This window comes from Juglans regia, chromosome 4 (assembly GCF_001411555.2).
Source record: "Juglans regia cultivar Chandler chromosome 4, Walnut 2.0, whole genome shotgun sequence".
NCBI classification, from domain to species: Eukaryota; Viridiplantae; Streptophyta; class Magnoliopsida; order Fagales; family Juglandaceae; genus Juglans; species Juglans regia.
In genome coordinates, this window is record NC_049904.1 from 27,741,543 (window position 1) to 27,760,149 (window position 18,607).

The 18,607-nt window shown below is 37.5% G+C and overlaps 2 protein-coding genes across 2 annotated transcripts; one reads left to right on the forward strand and one right to left on the reverse strand.

The window, feature by feature from the left end:
* Positions 1 to 487: 487 nt before the first annotated feature.
* LOC109013170 (mediator of RNA polymerase II transcription subunit 21-like) lies at positions 488 to 1,429 on the forward strand. Its single transcript, XM_018995162.2, has 3 exons — positions 488 to 831; positions 1,160 to 1,237; positions 1,314 to 1,429. The coding sequence occupies exons 1-3, from the start codon at positions 616 to 618 to the stop codon at positions 1,347 to 1,349; spliced, it is 330 nt and encodes a 109-aa protein (XP_018850707.1). The 5' UTR covers positions 488 to 615; the 3' UTR covers positions 1,350 to 1,429.
* Positions 1,430 to 3,149: 1,720 nt separating this feature from the next.
* Positions 3,150 to 9,669, reverse strand: LOC109019725 (polyadenylate-binding protein RBP45-like). Its single transcript, XM_019002077.2, has 6 exons — positions 9,283 to 9,669; positions 8,302 to 8,773; positions 4,147 to 4,202; positions 3,939 to 4,069; positions 3,728 to 3,827; positions 3,150 to 3,645 (listed from the first exon to the last, which is right to left on the reverse strand). The coding sequence occupies exons 1-6, from the start codon at positions 9,556 to 9,558 to the stop codon at positions 3,463 to 3,465; spliced, it is 1,218 nt and encodes a 405-aa protein (XP_018857622.1). The 5' UTR covers positions 9,559 to 9,669; the 3' UTR covers positions 3,150 to 3,462.
* Positions 9,670 to 18,607: the final 8,938 nt, after the last annotated feature.

Genomic DNA, 18,607 nt, shown 5'->3' on the forward strand with positions numbered 1-18,607 from the left:
CTTCAGTAGTTTTGTTGACTATTTACGGACGAACACGATCTGCAAATCCAACCCAAAATTATGGGATTAGATTTAAGTAGTCTAAACTCATTCATTTAAATGGATTAGGTTAGTGTTCGTTCATATACGCTACATTAGATCCCGTTTGTATATAAAACACTTTCAATTCATAATATCTCGTATTATCATTATAATTTTTTTAAATTTTAAAATAATAATAATATAAAAAATAATATTCGAACAATATTTTATATAATTTATCTTAAATCATCTCATCTAATCTCACTATCTAAACAAGTCTAAGAATTGACAATTTTTGTTACAGAACCTGTTATAACCTGCAAATTTTCTTTAACTGATTTATACATTTAGATTAGAGTCCTGTAATTTTTGTTGAATCAAGCATGCACGAAATAAATAAATTTGGACGAAAGGTTTCCGTACTTAATTTGAAATGATAATAACGCTGGCAGATGATCATGTGAAATCCGTCCAAAAGGCAACGTTCCATTCGCAAAGTAAAAGTCCCCTCTCCGAGCTCCGTCGTCCACTGAACTGGAATGGTTGGCCGGTCAGTATGCAAATCTTAAGATTGATTGATTTTGAGGGAAGAAGATGGACATAATATCGCAATTACAACAAGAAGCGAATACGATCGCAGCGCTAGCCTTTAACACATTCGGTACAGTACTGCAAAGGGACACTCCTCCTGTTCGACTCTCCCCTAATTATCCCGAACCACCTCCGAATAACCCCGCTGACGACGCCGCCCCCAACTTCTTCGAACAACCCAAGCTTCTCATCATTGCACTCATCAAGGCCACTAAACAGGTAAAAAGATTTTTAGCCCTCAAGTTTTTTTGCAGCTTAGAATGGCGGATTATCATCCTGTAGATTCTTTCAGAAATTCAAATAGTTCACATTTGGCTACTTCAGCATATACCTCCTGGAAACCATTTAAGATTTTCTCGCAACCGTCGGTTGAATTATGTGGAGTATTGTTGGTTTTGGAATAAGATCTAACAGAGTTTTTCGATGATATGGTGAACTGAGGCGTATGACATACAAGTTTTCGAGTCTTCTTTTACTTGTTTTCTGTCCATGCGCATGGGATTTTTCGGTCCGATTATTATAAATTCCAACACTTGTTCATTCGCAGTTTGATAGTCTGGTTGCAGCACTACCGTTGTCTGATGGAGGTGAAGAAGCGCAGCTGAAAAGGATAGCAGAACTGCAGGTATTGAGTTGACTGACCGACCGTTCTCCATTCAACATTCTAAGAAGAGTACATAACACGAAATTTGTTTGTCCAGGCTGAAAATGATGCTGTGGGCCCAGAACTTCAGTGACAGCTTTTCAGTCTTCATTGCATACTTTCTAGTACTCAAAAGTCATAAATTAGCACCTTCAGAAGAAACCAGATTGCAACACATAATTCTGGCATATGGATATTTGTGTACTTCTCCTTTTCTTTTCCCCCCTGAAGCAACTTTCTAGTACTCAAAAGTCATAAATTAGCACCTTCAGAAGAAACCAGATTGCAACACATAATTCTGGCATATGGATATTTGTGTACTTCTCCTTTTCTTTTCCCCCCTGAAGCAAGCATATATTATATATATATATATATATATATATTTTTGATCATATATTATATATATATATGTGTATGTATGTATATATATATCATTAATAAAAGGAAAACAAGATATATGAGAAGGGGATGAAAGGGGATGAGGCTCCCAACAAACATCTTATTACAACAATTATAGTGTAAAAATGATAAAAAAAAACGTGTTTTGAGACCAAAAGCTTGGTCCCCACCCATACCTAGCAAAGAGGATGTTGTATTAAATGATGATTTTTTACAGTTTGCACAATTGTGAGAACTATGATGCCACCGTTGGAGGCAATGGATGATGAAGGTGCACTACAAGTTATTGTCTTGAGATATTTCTTAAAGAGACTCGTATTTCTTAAAGAGACTCGTATTCCCTCATTCAAGATCATAGGTTAAAGAAAGCGGAAATATAGTAGAAAAATTGACATCGAATGGATTGGATTGTAGCTGATCGAGTTTCTTCAAGCTCGCCTATGACGGTGCATGAAGACCACGTGCTGATGATTGTCAAATGGGATCGGTCATATCTAAAGATCTTGACGTGGTGGTAGCCACGTGCAGAAAAAGCCACGAGTGAGGATCACGTGCCAAGATTTTTGTCGCAGTTCCACTTTGTCCAGATAGATTAGCGGCTAGGGGGTTGCGTGGTGGGGCAGATGCAAGCAGTCGGTCGCCGGAGTGCGGTAGATATGGACAAAACCAAACCAGCAGAAATGAAGGATTAAAAACACTAGAAGAAAATTAATGAAGAGACATATACTATGAAAGGAATGAAGAGGAGAAAGGGAGCCAAGATTCTATCCTCCTTTCTAGTGGAAATACAAATTAGAAAGGATGAGTAACTTTTCTAGAGAAGCGGTAGTTTCTCTTTCTAGAAAGAGAGGAGACTAACTCCCTCTACTTCGTGTACTTTTCCTGTTGTTTATACTTTCCCTCTAATTTCAATCATGCAATAATTTGATTGGGGGTTATTTTACTTTCTTTCCCATTTGCTCTTACTAAAAAATTTGTGTGAAACTACTAGGGGGTAAAGGCTAGTCTTAGTGATATGCTCCCTCCAAGATCCAAGTTCGAATCTCACTAGGTGCAAATAATTTCTAGGGGCTATCAGATAGAAAGATTTTTTTCTTTAAATTACTCGAGATGCACTTGCAAAAACACATATGCACCCTCAAGATTAGTCAGAATGATGTTTCCGGACACTTGGTGCCAATAAAAAAAATACATTTGTGTGATGTGGAAGTTGGTCATGCAAAGCCCTCTCTGGAAAAATATGGTCAATAGGACATTCTGCCTGTTTGGAATTTTTTTTTCCCAGTTCAGGTGAGCACATTTTTGGTATGCACTTGCTCCATGACAATCTTAAGAACTCTCTAGCTGTGGATTGACATTTGTAATAGTAGATGGTGACTGGTGAAAATGATTGTCTTGCGAAGATAATGATGGTCGTGGCAACCATTCTAATGCTTGGTGTGAGTTTGTGACGGATGATCATGATTAATAGAGTTAATCTTGTGGGTTGTCGTGATTGGCTAGAAAAATGGTCAATAGTTTTGGACTTTTGGTACATAAAATGGTGAAAGTTCACACTAGCTCACACGGGCACTAAAGCAAGTACACATACCTTGCTCAGAAAACAAAATACACATAACTAATGGTTGCAGAATCTTATCAGGGACACAACGTCAGCGAGAGACATTTTAACAAGACAGGAAAGGAAAGAATCTAAAAGGCTGGGAAGAGGTCCAAAGTAGCTTCCAACAGTTCTCACTGCCAAATTTATTTATTAAATATAATATTATATGAAAACAAAGGTAGCCACAGAGAAGAAGCCCAACTTCTTAGCTATACCCAGCTTGCTGCTGAGGTGGCTGCTGCTGGTAATTTCCATAAGAATATCCATACACATTAGGATCTTGGGGAGCAGCGGCATAACCATAGCCTTCATGTCCATATGCATATCCGTAATATCCACCATTCCACTGGTTTGGATCTGGCTGGGGCTGAACACCAGCAGAGGTACCCTGTAAAATTAGTCGGATACATTCAAACATATAAGCAAAAGCATCCCGGCCAAAGCAATTTAGAGTGTTAGGTAAAACATACCGTCTGTTTGTTCGAAGGACTACGACCCCAAGAAAGTCTTATATTTTGTCCACCCAACTGAGTTCCATTTAGCATCCTCAATGCTTCCTCGGCACAGCTTCTGATGCATCACAACATAATAAGAAAATGTATTGTATGGTTTCCCATATTTAAAAAATGTTCTGTATGGTTGAAGAACACCACCGGACAAATATCTGGCAAATTTACTTGCCTGTCAACAAATTGAACAAAGCCACACCGCTTGCCTGACGGTATCTTAACATGTACTAATTGCCCGTATTGGCTGAAGACTTGTCTCAAATGGTCATCTGTAACATTAGGATCCAAATTGCCAACAAATATCTGCAATGAAATTTGTGAAGTCACAAACATGTTGCAATGAAAGTGATCTCCATGCAGGGAACAAATAAAATACCCACAGTTGTATTATTCGGATCATTCTCGTTCTGGGCCCCTTGAGAATTCTGGTATGAAGCTGCATACGAAATATAAAAATGAAATAACAGGAAATAAAAAGGGGAGTGATTTGGTAGACAGAAATTGTGCTACCTATTTTCTTATAAAAAAAAAATGTGGTACCTCTTTTTCAATAAAAAACTAACAAGTCGTCGTTCATAAACCTAATGAATCATTAGAGGACTTCGTAAGACAATTTAAATTAACTCCTATATTGAAAGCTTCAATAATGATGGGCAGAAACCAGCATAGATGCAGAACAGCTGACAAAATATTATTCAGCAGTCGCAGATAACAAGCTACCAATTGAAGACACAAGCTGGAGAAGCCCAATGAAATTAAACACAAAAGTAAATTAAAAAAAAATTTAACAATATTTTTTTTTTAATAAGTAATAAGAGAATTTTATTGCCAAGTAAATAGGCATAGCCCAAGTATACAGAAAGTATACAAGAGAGAACATCTAAATACAAGCTAGGAACTGGGAAAGGCTAAAAGGAAATCATGAAGAGCCTTAGCCCAAATACACAAAGAACTAAAGAAAAACTCCCTAAGTTCACCCATCGAGCATTCTCTATCTTCAAAGCACCGCCCATTCCTTTACAACCATAAGCACCACATCAAATACAAAGGAATCATCTTCCATATGGCAACAATACGATGTCTCCCCTTAAAACCTGCCAACATGCAAAAAGATCCCCCACTTGCTTAGGCATCACCCAAGCAATACCCGTCCTACCAAAAATCTCATCCCACAAAGTCTTAGGGGTTGTTCGGAAATAATTTTAATTTCATTCCATCTCATCTCAATTCTTTCCCAAACATCACTCAAATACAAACATTTTCAAACTAATCATTACAATTTTTTCAAACTTTCAAACAAAACACAAAAAATAATTCAACTTTTTCAAATCCAAAAACAAAAATTATATTAAAAAATTATATTCTAACAATATTTTAAATTTATAATATTTTTATTCAACTTTTCTTCTCTCCTTTCTCAAAACCAAACAAATACTTAACTTAAAAAATGTCACCTTATCATTCACAAACCATCTTACTACTATTCACAAAATTATTGTCTCATCTCATTCCCCAAGCATCCCCTTAGCCACCTCACAATGAAGAAATAAATGGTCAACAGATTCACAATCTTTCCTACACATGAAGCACCAATCCGCGACAAATCAAACACGCTTTCTCAAATTATCCATGGTCAAAATTTGTCCAAGAGACACCAACCAGCAGAAAAATGCCACCTCATTAAGTACCTTAGAGCATCCGTACCTTAGACATCTGTCCTTGCAATGCAAAATGTGCCTGATAAAGAGTTAAAATTGTATGCATTGGAGGAGCTAAAACAAATGCATCTCATGTAAAGTATACAGTAACTCTCTATAGATGTAAGGTTACTGTTGCTCATTCATCTATTATTTTATCTTATATTCTCTCTCCTCTTGCACAGCCACACTGACACAGACCCCTCTCTCCTCTCGCACAGCTCTAGCCACAAAACAAAAATCCACTCACACCCTCTTGCACAGCCACATAAAGCACAATACATTTTGCAGTCACTGCAGTACATTTTTCTGTACATTAAATAAAAGTTTCAAATTAATTTTGTACATATTTTTATGAAAAATTTATTATTGTTGGATAAGTTTTATGTACTTTGATGTGTAGATTATTAAAAATTATAAAAGCTAAAATAAAAAGCTATTTAAAATAGATATAAAAGATATACATTAAAAGTAGATAAAAATTAGATAAATTAAAAAATAATATTTTATTAGTACAGAAAGTGAAATGCCTAACATATTTGACATCAACAATATTTCTCCATAACACATCCCTCTCAAGATGATACCTCCAACGCCATTTTCCAAGAAGAGCTTTGTTAAAGAGCCTCAAATTTCGCACTCCCAATCCTCCAAAAGCAACCGGTGAACAACCTTCTTCCAACTAACCAAGTTAAACTTTCTTTCCATCCCATTACCTCCCCACAGAAAATTCCGAAAGATCCACTCAATTCTATTTGCCACCCCTACCAGCATAGGAAAAAGAGAAAGGAAATATTTAGAAAAATTAGACAAATTCCCCCCAACCCATCCAGATAGACTTCCACAACCCGACCCCATATGCTCCTCTAATTTCATTAGAACACCAACTCCCCACATCCTACCATATTTTTTTTTTGATAAGTACATCCTACCATATTTAACATCAACAATATTTCTCCATAACGCATCCCTCTCAAGATGATACTTCCAAAGAGCTTGGTTAAAGAGCTTCAAATTTCGCACCCCCAATCCTCCACAAGAAGCCGGTGAACAAACCTTCTTCCAACTAACCAAGTGAAACTTTCTTTCCTTCCCATTACCTTCCCACAGAAAATTCCGAAAGATCCACTCAATTCTATTTGCCAACCCTGCCGCCATAGGAAAAAGTGAGAGGAAATATGTAAGAAGATTAGACAATGTACTCCTTATCAAAGTAATTCTCCCCCCTTTAGATAAATATAGCTTTTTCCAACTAGCTAACCTCCTCTCAATCTTCTCAATCACACCATCCCAAATCATGTCTGACTTTTTGATTATTAATAATTAATAAAGGAAATAAATATGACAATACTAATGTATGACTATTTTATTCAGGTTCAAAATCAATACCCACAAGCATTGTTCCCCAAACCAAAACATTTCATCCACTAAGGAGAATTAATTATTTCATAATATGTACCCCACTGAACTTAAAAGTGTGTTCCTCTAATACCTGCAGACATCCTTAAACAAATACAATCTACTTAGTTTGGCAGAACCACATTCCAAGCCAAAAGATAGGTGGCCAATGCTTGTAGCCATCCCAAATGATTAAAACCAGTAACAAATTAAAATAATAACAGGCTTTTCTTTTAGCCTTTTTTTCTTTTGGGGGGATGGGGGGAATAGCTACTACTAAGTCAACATTGACACATTGCGATCCACGGAACAATGAAGGAACTTACCATTTAGCTCCAGAAGGAAGAGATGCAAGCTACGGACTAATGATCTGCAATTTATCTAACTAGAATGACCCCAATGGAGAAAGAGGAAACGAAAGTACAACAATAATAAGAACAATAACAACAATCTGACAAAAACATGGATAGGCCAAAGTGACAGCAGAACTTTAACCATAAATACGACAGAATTAAGTACAAGGAGGCATTCAAAACAGAAACCAGCCTGCAACATGCAGTTTCGGGCAATTCCAATGATTTTCCAGCTGCACTCCTGGAAAATATTTGCTCATGGATTGAAATCTAGAAACATTCATCTTGATTAAGCATTGTGGGGAGACAAAGGAAAAAATAAATCTAACTAAAATGTAAATGGCAAAAGGAAATTGGGCATGAGAAATTAAAGATGTGATTCTCCTGGAAAAATTATGTTAAGAGCACGCAGATGGGGTTAACACTCAAAAAAAGGGAATTGATATTGGACTGGTAAAATCTCTCAGTAACCAGGAATCACAAATGAAACTTGACTGAAAGCTCAACCAACAGAATGAACTGAAATTTGAATTTGAAAATGTAGCATTAAAATGCCACACAAAAATAAAGGGCAAGACATAACTGGTAAACTGACCTAAGTGAGGCCATGCACTATAGGGGTAACCATTTCAGCTGAAATCAGTTCCAGGCCCCTAGATGACAGAGCCTCTTGACACCCTGCTTTGAGACAACATGAGTTCTATAAGTTTTAAGAGTTTAATAGCATTTACAGGGCCGAAATCTTAAAGGAGAGTACAGGAAGGAAATGACTTTCGAAAGTGCTGCATATCTTCAAGTGCATAACTGAAAGGTAACAAACTAAACCAATGTTTAGCCATAATGTCAATGGAAAAATTAGCAAACCCAAAGGAAGCAAATTAACCATAATATCAATTGAAAATTTCAATCTCGTCATTCGAATGTGGCAGATACAAACTACTGACAAACATTTAAAGCAAACGAATACTGGCCAAGAGTATTGCCATCAAAATCAACTGATTATTGATTTTCTTTTAACAGAACAGACTTAGAACCTAAGGCAATTGAAAAAATAACCAACAAGATAACCGTTACATGTCTTGCTTACCTTTTGGTTGCTGACCTCCAATAGTATTTTTGTTTGTAGCCGGACCAATTCGCATAGGCCGTGAAGAACAGAGAACTCCATTCATCTCCGTCATAGCCCGCAATTGCTCACCTTCATCTCCAAATCTAACAAAACCATAGCCTTTTGTCCTACCAGTGAGCCTATCAATTACAACCTTTGCACCCCTAACTGAGGGATAACGTGCCCTGAAGGTCTCTTGTAACATGTAATCAGTAACATCAGGAGCCAAATCACCCACAAATATCGTGAAATCGGAAGTATCATCTGAACGCCTCTCACCCGAACCAAAAGTTGCCCAGTTGAGTCTAAAGTTCTGCCCGCCATTTGGCATTATGGTACCATTATACGTTTGAAGCACTCTCTCCGCCCCAGCACGGGATGAAAACTCAACAAAGCCATAACCCTCTGACTGAGCAGTCAGCTTATTACGGATCACTTTCACCGAGATAACCTGCAAGCACAAGCATCTTTCATAATTACAAAAAAGCAAAGTACAAATCCAGGTATCCCCTCACTTTCAACTTTTTGTATTATCATGACTTACAAGTTACAATTTGAACAATGAAGATATAATACTCCTGACGCTTGAACAATAATTTTCCAAGTTTACCATATTTATTTTTATGAGTATTTGAAAATATCTTATTGATAGAATACGAAAAAGGCTTGGTTACCGTTTATTCAGAGAGGAGAAAGAAAAAGGACCAACCTTTTTTCCATGCCGAAACATGCCAACAAGACACAACACCACCCCAGAAAAATTGCACAAAATATTAGAAAAAAAAAAATCGACGGGATCCAAATTATACCACAAAGAATCGTTGAGGCAACAGATTAAACACTTACACCACGGAAGGAAAACACTAAGATGTAAGGCAATCGTAGAACTTAGAAACCCGAAAGAATATAAACATGAAAACATGAAGGCTGACTAGGAAGGGTAAAAGTTATAGCTTGTACCTCGCCGGACTGCGCGAAACAAGTGAAGAGATAGTTCTCGTCCATCCAGTACTGGAGGTCCCCAATCCAGAGGGTGCGGACCTCTTCAGCGTTGGTAGGCTGGGGATGCTGGGACTGTGGCTGGACCTGCTGCTGTGGCCACATCTGGGGTGGTGCCTGAGCAGCCGGTGGCGGCATCATCATGTATGGTGATTGTTGTTGTTGCGGAGGCGGGTATTGCTGCGGTTGATGGGGCATTGTTGGCGGAGCCACGCCTGTCGGAGCAGGTTGCATCATTACGGCGGCGAGAGGCAGATAGAGAGGCAGTGCTGTGCGGTGCGTGCTTTTTGTTCTGAACCTAACCCTAGGGGAGAGGAAAGGTGTGATTGTGCGGGATAGATGGATCAGTTATTTAAGATTATTTTTTTACAAAAATTCTGTGTACAACCGGCTGCGTCCCCATTGCGGCATCGCCATCCGACGTGGCAACAAATCGAAAACGGCGTCGTATCCAACCGTTTCAATAACGAGCAAATACAGCCCCCTTTCACTTCTCCCTCTCCGTCCTCTCTCTTCGACTTTTCCCTCTCCCTCTTCACTTCTCCCTTTTCACTCTGCTATCTCCCTCTCCCTCTTCTCCCTCCGACTTCTCTGGTTTCGTCTCTGGTTTTTTTCTCTCTCTCTCTCTCTCTCTATCTTCGTGGTATCCCTTCGTCTTTCCTCCATTATTCTTCTCCCTTCGCTTCTCTGGTTTCGTCTCTGGTTTTTCTCTCTCTCTGTCTCTCTATCTTCGTGGTACCCCTTCGTCTTCCCTCCATTATTCTTCTCCCTTCGTCTTCTCCCTTCGTCTTCAATTTTCGAGAGGCCCGAAATCCCCTTCCCAGAGTCCCGAAACCCTAAATCCCCTCCCTTCCCGAAATCCCCTTCCCAGAGTCCCAAAACCCTAAATCCCCTCCCTTCCCGAAATCCCCTTCCCAGAGTCCCGAACCCTAACCCTAACCCGTATCCTAACCCTAACCCTAACCCTAACCCGTATCCTAACCCTAACCCTAACCCTAACCCTAACCCGTAACCTTCCTAAGTTCAAAACTTCAAACACACTCCGTACCCTAACGCACGAAGATAGGTTGTCCCGGTAAGGTTCCATGTCGGTTGTCCTATGTTTTTCTCCTTTTTGGCGCACATATTTTCTTGAAACAACCATTAGCTAACCTAACCTTAATTTTTGTTTCAATTCTTTGAACAGGTCAGATATATGTTCGGTGGAATCATAGTGTTTGAACAGCTCAGTTATATGTCCCGGTAGAATTGGAATTGTTTTTTTATTTTTTTTGATAAGTCGGTGGAATCATAGTTGGTGCAGATAATTATTCATTTGCTTGTTTCTCTGTTGATAGGTATGAGCTAAGTTCTGTTGAATGTCTCGACATTGGTGAACTGCTTTATGATTTATGACCTACATGGAACCTTGATGGTTTGTGAATTGTTTGTGAATTGTTTGTGAATTGTTTGTGAATTATTTGTGAATATGTAATTATTTCTGCCTTTGCTGATTAAGTTGGTTAGCTTGTGTACGTATCTTCAAAAAAAAAGTTGGTTGGCTTGTGTAGATTATTTTTGACACAAAAAAAATAAATTTAGAGATTGTAGCAATATTTTGATAAGGAGTCTACTGCCAAGTTAAAACTTACCTACTTGTTTAAGCTTTTCTAGTGTTCCATATATGACCCAGTGCTGTTTTAATTGGCAAACATATTGGTTAATTTGCATCCTGTTTTGGGTACTTAATGCTATTGTGCAGGTCATTTGTTTGTCTTGGCATTATTTATTGGTGTTTGAACTTATCATATTGGTTAATTTGCATCCTGTTTTGGGTAGTTAATAGACATGTGCAGATCATTGTTTGTCTTACTATTATTTATTGGTGTTTGAACTTATCATATTGGTTAATTTGCATCCTGTTTTGGGTAGTTAATAGACATGTGCAGATCATTGTTTGTCTTACTATTATTTATTGGTGTTTGAACTTATCATATTGGTTAATTTGCATCCTGTTTTGGGTACTTAATGCTATTGTGCAGGTCATTTGTTTGTCTTGGCATTATTTATTGGTGTTTGAACTTATCATATTGGTTAATTTGCATCCTGTTTTGGGTAGTTAATAGACATGTGCAGATCATTGTTTGTCTTACTATTATTTATTGGTGTTTGAACTTATCATATTGGTTAATTTGCATCCTGTTTTGGGTACTTAATAGACATGTGCAGATCATTGTTTGTCTTACTATTATTTATTGGTGTTTGAACTTATCCCTTTTAACTCATTTTGGTTAATTTGCATCCTGTTTTGGGTACTTAAGAGAAATGTGCAGGTCATTTGTTTGTCTTACTATTATTTATTGGTCTTTGAACTTAACCCTTTTAACTCATTTATTGGTCATTTCATAGGCCTCCCTCCAAACCCTTTTCATAGGCCTCCCTTTTCCACCCTATTACATTTCTGACATGAATATACAAAACAGCTTTCATGAGACTAAAATTTTTAGAAAATCAAAGCTGATTTGTATATTCTCTCTGTTTACAATTTCACCACAAGAATATTTTGGTTCATCTTAGAATGTCGTCATCGTCGTCGTCATCAACAACTTTTGGCTCATCCTTTGCTAAACACACTTTGGGCATACCATTCTGCTTCTGTGATGTGGAAGCCACACTGAAATTCTCAAATACTAAAAAAAATCCAGGACGACCCTTCTTGGGGTGTCCAAACTACAACACAGAGGTGACTACATCTTTGGCTTACATAATTCATTTTTAAATCTTAATGATTAATATGTTGTAGATCTAACATGCAACTTTAATTTATATTTGTATCAAATGATTAGGGATTACCATATTGTAAGTTTTTCAAGTGGGGAGATAGTAATCAAGTGAATGAGTTCCAACTTCGAGAAAGAACAAATGAAGTGTTAAGGAAGGAGAGAGAACTCGAGAAGAGAGTCGAATATGTCGAAAAGAGGGAGATCGAGCTCCGTAAGAGATCGGATGACATCGAGAAGAGAGAGATGCTGCTATCCAATATTAATGAGGAGGTTCGGAAGAAGGAGTCGGTGCTTGTTGTACGTGAAGCTGAAATCAAGCGATCACGCACATTACTCCGGGTCTATTGGGCGTTTGCATTTGTATTTGGCTGTTGTATTGGACTCCGTACTTGATGTAAATATTTTAGGTTATTAGTTTCTGCCCAAAGTTGATGACTAACTTGTAATCTTAATCTGACTTGAAATCTGTTCCTTAGTTTGTTTAAATCATTGAATGTAGATCTGCTTCTCCATGTGGATAATGTATCTCCTTGTATTTATGTTTTGGAAGCTAGAAATCTGTTCCTTATGTAATTTGATGGGGTTTTTGCAGTGCTGTTTTTATGTCATTATTGTTGTTACCAGAAACGTGTATGTTTGTCTCAAGTGATAAGAGGCCAATGTTTGAGATGTCAACTCCAAACATTATACATGCATCACACAGATACTTAAATTGCATAACTTGATGTACGCGCGACATTCAATTGTCTCTTTCATGAATTGAATTAGTTGGGTGCAACATTTGTGGGTCCCATTGTCATTACTTTGGCATTTAACATTCTAATCAGAACTTCCTCACCAAACAGCATGGAGAGACTATTTTTGTGAGTAGATTATTTTTGTCTCTTTCACCTTTATGTACTTAGAAAACTTGATACAAGCCAAGAAGTTAGCCCAGTGAATCATTTATATATATATATATATATATATATATATTTGTGCTTGGGTCCTTGGAGAAAAAACAAACACAGATGCAAACAATCTGGTGGTTAACATCTCACTAAAAAACTTCTTTGTTTTGATACGTGTTATTAAAATGGGATACAGAAAAGATTTTCACCATACCACCAGTTGCAGAAGCAGCATCGGCTTCAGCTATTCTAATCAACTTCTTGTTTACCACTTTTCTAGCCACTTGAATAGTCAATACCATTGGGGTCCTTCTCAGCCAGGAGAAACAGTGTTTACAAGACAAGCAAACTTATATAGTAGATTCATGCTTTTCATACACAGATAACAAATTCCATTCGGACATCAACACTGCTACAGTATACATGCATCACATAGATACTGAAATTACATCTTCTCAAAGCATTACACTAATTCATTTTCATTACAAATGAGAATCAAAATGTTTGGATAAGTTCTCCCAAAAATTTACCACATTACCAAGAAGAGATCAGAAATAAAAATGATGCCAGTTATCACAAGAGGATAGGACATGGTAGGAACACCATGTCAAGAATCTGGGATGTCCTTGAATCGAACTGCATCGTCAAAATCTTCACTGCCTCATTTGAACTGGTACCTTTAGAATTATCACCACAACAATAGATAAAAAAATTAAAAATTAAAAATGCACAATAACTTAAGCTATCATATAAGGTCATGAGTACAAAAACCATCACTATGACAACTCAAAAAGAATACATTGCTCCTATTCTATAGGATCTACACTACACAAACTACAAATTCTAGAAGAAGACAATCTTAAAATGTGCAATATGCAGCCTTCGACCTACTAGTAAACTGACAGTGGATCAATGCGTGTTGGGAGGGAAATAATCATTATAAATAATGATGCAAATTGTGCATTAATTTGGTTGCAGAATAGCTTAACTTAACCTCAACTTTGCTAAACACACTTTAAAAATATTAAATTTGCATTGGGCGGTTGATACAAAAAATCTTAATCAAACTGTACAGTTATCCAAATACTTTTAATGGATTCCTAAACTTTTAATCAAATTCGTTATTTGTTGGTCAAAGGATGTTTGCATATTTTAATCAAAACCCCATCAGGCCATAAACGAAACTGAGTTTCATAGTTTCTAATAAAAATGAAGCTAAGAGATTCAAAATAACTAAACTTCCCCAAACTCACCCAAACTACAAGAGATTTGTACCCAGCTTAGTAACCATGAAGAAGTCATCAAGTAGTTAAGTTCACACAAAATAAACCAGAAAAATTGCATCATTTTTCAATGTGCATGTCATTATTCCTAATAACCATTTTGATACGTGTTATTAAAATTCACTCATTTTGCAACCATGCAACTCAACCAACCAGTTTTACTTTTTCCTAATAACCAATCAGTATTCAATACTTGAGGTCCATGTCAAGTTCTAGATCTAGAAGAACAATTCAGATCTCTACTAAAGTATGTTGGTGAACTCATAAACATAAATAGTACACGAAAGATACCTGACAAAATGCACATCGGCTTAACTTTATGACGCATCCAACCCAAACTGCACTGGTTATGATCCATCCAACCCAAATTGTAGCTGTAAACAGAAAAACCCAATTACTCATGTTTCTTGTGTTGATCTTTAGCTGTAAACAGGAAAACCCAATTAGCTGTAAACAGCACTTACACTTTCTTGACTTTGAAACATTGTTTCTTGTGGGGTTCCATTGATGTCAATGGTTGCGCTTTCTGGAACAGCCTGGACGCCACCAATAGTTGACATATCGATCTCTGGAGTAAGGAATAAATTCCTGCATCAGTTTGACAATCATCAGGTCTATTATCATCTAAACCAACTAGTTTGCTGGTAGCGGAGCTTGTATTGATGGGAGGGCTCAAAGGTTCCATGTCATGATGACGTGGATAACCAACATTCTACAAAAAAATCCAAAAACTTGCAATTAAACTCCTGAAAAGAAGCCAACATTTTTAAAAATTATACATGATAAATATTACCACCTGTATGTTGATTGGATATTGGTTGCCAACTGGATAAGGCAGAAAATCCGTTGACCACGTAGGCACTGGTCCATAGTAACCAGATATGTAATTCGGGATGTTTCGATAAGTTGATGGTATGTCCTAACATGTCATTAGATAAAGTTATTGATGGATTCTAAGATTTCAATATCAACTCAACAAATTCAAGTGTTATTGAAATATTCAATGATATAACATACCGCGGATCCGGGATTTGAGCTAGATGGTGTTAGCGTAGATGGTTGTTCTTTCCCATTTCCCATGCTGAGAGGGAGACAAATGCATTATAAATATAAATATAAATATAAATATAAATATTATTTATATAACAAATGCATTTTAGAACAATATATAAAGAAGTTAGTATTTTAAGATCAATGTGTAACCATCAAGTATTTTTAGATCAATATATAAGTGCAAACTTGTAAACGAACAAATAAAGTTGACCCCAAACAACAAATTAAGAAATCTAACCCGTACAGTTCAACTAATGACATTTGTTTCCTTTAATTCACCAGAACACTAATTAATGCACATGAGTTTGTGAAGCTTATAAAGAACATAAACACAGCCAGGAAAACTCAAGAAGTTCATTTCTTTGCAAGTATCAATGCAAAAGGAAAAACCATTAATTCATGATGTTTTGCAAACTTTATGAGTTTGGCTTGCATCTGGGGTAAAAAATTACAAGATCAATAGTTCTAGGTACATAACACCAAATAGAGATGACAGAATTTTTGTTACAAGATTCATGCATGGTTAAATTTTCCAAAACCACTACAGAATTTTTGTTTAGCAAATGATTTCAATTTTTTCAAGCTTCTTTTGATGGTGTGTTCTGGGTCCATTTTAATGCATTTTATATTTTCTAAAACCACTACAGAAATCTGCTATTTTGATGGTGTGTTCTGGGTCCATTTTAATGCATTTTATATTTTCTAAAACCACTACAGAAATCTGCTATCTCCATTAACCATTAATGCTATAAAAGTAACAATATCATAACTACCTAGTGCTTCAAATGATTTTTACTGAGATGATGACTTCTCACTAGATCTGCCCACGAACTCTGCAGTGCTTCTGTCGAAGTACCCAACAACCTGTTCAATACAAAAGCTATCATTGAACTGGTATTTTAAACACGATAAATATCAATGAACTGAATAAATTTTTGTTTATGAAATTCACCAAGAATGTTCGAAGGACTGGGTCTCAATCGAATGTACTTGGTTTCCCTCTCTGCGTTCGCTATACAGCAGCTGTACGAAATCTCAAAATTAAATCTAACCCGTATTGGGCAGCTCTAACTTGAATCAAAGGATGTCACGCGGGATGAACAATGGAAACCAACGACGCACGACAGCGAAGAAGGATCCGACGCACGACGGCCCAACTCTCTGGTTTCGCACCAAGATTCCCTCTCTGGTTTCGAACGAAGACAGGTTCCCTCTCCACGAATATAGGTTTCGCACGACCTCTCTTGTTCGCAAGAACTCTCTGCTTTCCCTCTCTGGTTTTGGTTTTGATCTACTGCAATCTACATTACGCAGCTTTTTGGTGCCGATTTCCCTCTCTGGTTTCGCAAGATGCATCCAACGCACGACGGCCCAACGGACGACGGGACTGGTTTTCACTTTCTTCCTTTCTCTGGTTTCGAACAACGCACGACGGCCCAACGCAGCTTTCGGTTTCGTTTTCGTTCTCTCCCTCTCTGTTTTCTTTCTATTTTGGTTTTCCCTCCAGACTTCCTTCCGCCTTTTTTTTTTTAATTCATTGCACGCTGACGTGGCTGCCACGTCAGCCGGTTCCGCGGCGGGTGTAAAACTCGGTTGTACCTAGAACTATTGATTTTTTTATATTAAAAAAAAAAGAAGGTAATCTGTACGCGTGGCGGGCTCGGAGTAGATTGTTCTGGAGCTTTGAATGTGAAGAAAGATCGTCACTTGGGCAGCGTCCTAGGCCCAGTAGTGGCAAGTGGCAACCGCCGGTTTCAGATCAACTGGATTCACTTCGGCAGACTATTTTACATACAGTTAGGCTGCGTTTATGTTATAAATAATAGTGAATTAAATAATTGAGAGAGTTACGTTGAGCTATTTAAATTAAATTTAAAATATATTTATAATTAAATTAAATTTTAATAAAAATTAAAAAAATAATAAATATCACGTCTAAATATGTATTAAATTAAAAAAGATTATATATATAATGTATAAATAAATTTTGAATTAAAATAAATTTAATAATATATCATGTGTTAAGTTTTACAACGCAGCCAGTCTTTGGAACGGTAAGGCTATTTTCAGTCATATGACACCTCAGCCATTTCCAAATTAAAATCATGAGATTTTTACTTAGAATTAAAAACTTAGAAAGATCTTTTTTATTTTTCCTCTGCTACCCGACTGTGCCTCTTGGCCTCCACCACCCGTTGCTGCCACCAGCAGTCCGACGCCAACGATGCAGCCACTGAGTCCGAGCTTGCCACCCAGTTTGGCAATACCAATCAATAGGATGATTTAATTGAATCTGATCCTTGTTTGGATTCCACCAACTGTATTAGGGCCTGGAAAAGTGCCTGCGTCATTGCCAAGATTTTGAAAAAAGAGATGCAATGCTCTGTTCTCTCTTTGAAGGATGCTCTTCGCAGCGAAAAAGTGGGTCTTGGTGTCAATGTTGTAGATTTGATTAGATTTTCTCCTATTGTTTCTTGCTTTAGTGGGTTTTTATGGGATCTAGTGTCTACAATCAATGATAGAGCTGCAAGATATAGCGATAATAGAAGAAAATTATTATGGTGGAACTGTGAACCGCACTCATAGGGGAGTCTGGCGTCGTCGGGGTGAGGGAGATGGGAGAGAGGAGAGGGGTGAGGCTTCAGGGATCGAGTGTTTCATATGGGTGAGGGAGAGGAGAGAGAGGGACCTGGCAAGCTTTTTCCCCTTCATGGGTTTTTTTACTGTATGCTGCAGACTAGGCCTGCAACCTGGCCTGTTCGAGGCACATTTGGGGCCGACCTGACCCGCACCCAAATCAGGTTGGAATTGACCCGGCCCGACCCGACACATTCAGGATTGGGTCGAAACAAATGGTTTCGAATGCCCGAACATCTTCCAAACATTCCATTTCCATATCTAATTTCTTCTACACCATTACAACTAGACCCATAACAAAGAATGCTCACCTCAATCTGATTCAGGAGAATGAAAGAAATGGGTTCTGATAATTCAATATCCAAAGGAGAGGTACTGAGCGGAGATGAGTTGAGGGCGATTGGCAAAGACGTGGTTGTGATCGTGGGTTTTAAGGACAAGCTTGGCTAGGTGAGCGAAGGAAACGACGACCGTAGAGACACGGCCGAGCCAAAGGTGGATGATGGGGCCGAGTTTGATAACTGGCCATGAAGTACATGAAGTTCTTTAAAAACATATTTATTACATATTTAAAAACATTTTATTATTCATCATTTCACACATCATATACTATATATTTTTTTATTATATTTTTCTTAAACGAATTAAGTTCTTTAACTTA

What these genes read in the sequence shown, in the direction of transcription:
- LOC109013170 (XM_018995162.2), top strand. Translation starts at nt 616, where the DNA reads ATGGACATAATATCGCAATTACAACAAGAAGCGAATACGATCGCAGCG. An exon ending in TCATCAAGGCCACTAAACAG is followed by an intron (nt 832 to 1,159) that starts GTAAAAAGATTT and finishes GTTCATTCGCAG; the next exon opens with TTTGATAGTCTGGTTGCAGC. An exon ending in AAAGGATAGCAGAACTGCAG is followed by an intron (nt 1,238 to 1,313) that starts GTATTGAGTTGA and finishes TTGTTTGTCCAG; the next exon opens with GCTGAAAATGATGCTGTGGG.
- LOC109019725 (XM_019002077.2), bottom strand. Translation starts at nt 9,558, where the DNA reads ATGATGCAACCTGCTCCGACAGGCGTGGCTCCGCCAACAATGCCCCAT. An exon ending in GTTTCGCGCAGTCCGGCGAG is followed by an intron (nt 8,774 to 9,282) that starts GTACAAGCTATA and finishes TTGTGCTTGCAG; the next exon opens with GTTATCTCGGTGAAAGTGAT. An exon ending in TGGAGGTCAGCAACCAAAAG is followed by an intron (nt 4,203 to 8,301) that starts GTAAGCAAGACA and finishes TTTCGTATGCAG; the next exon opens with CTTCATACCAGAATTCTCAA.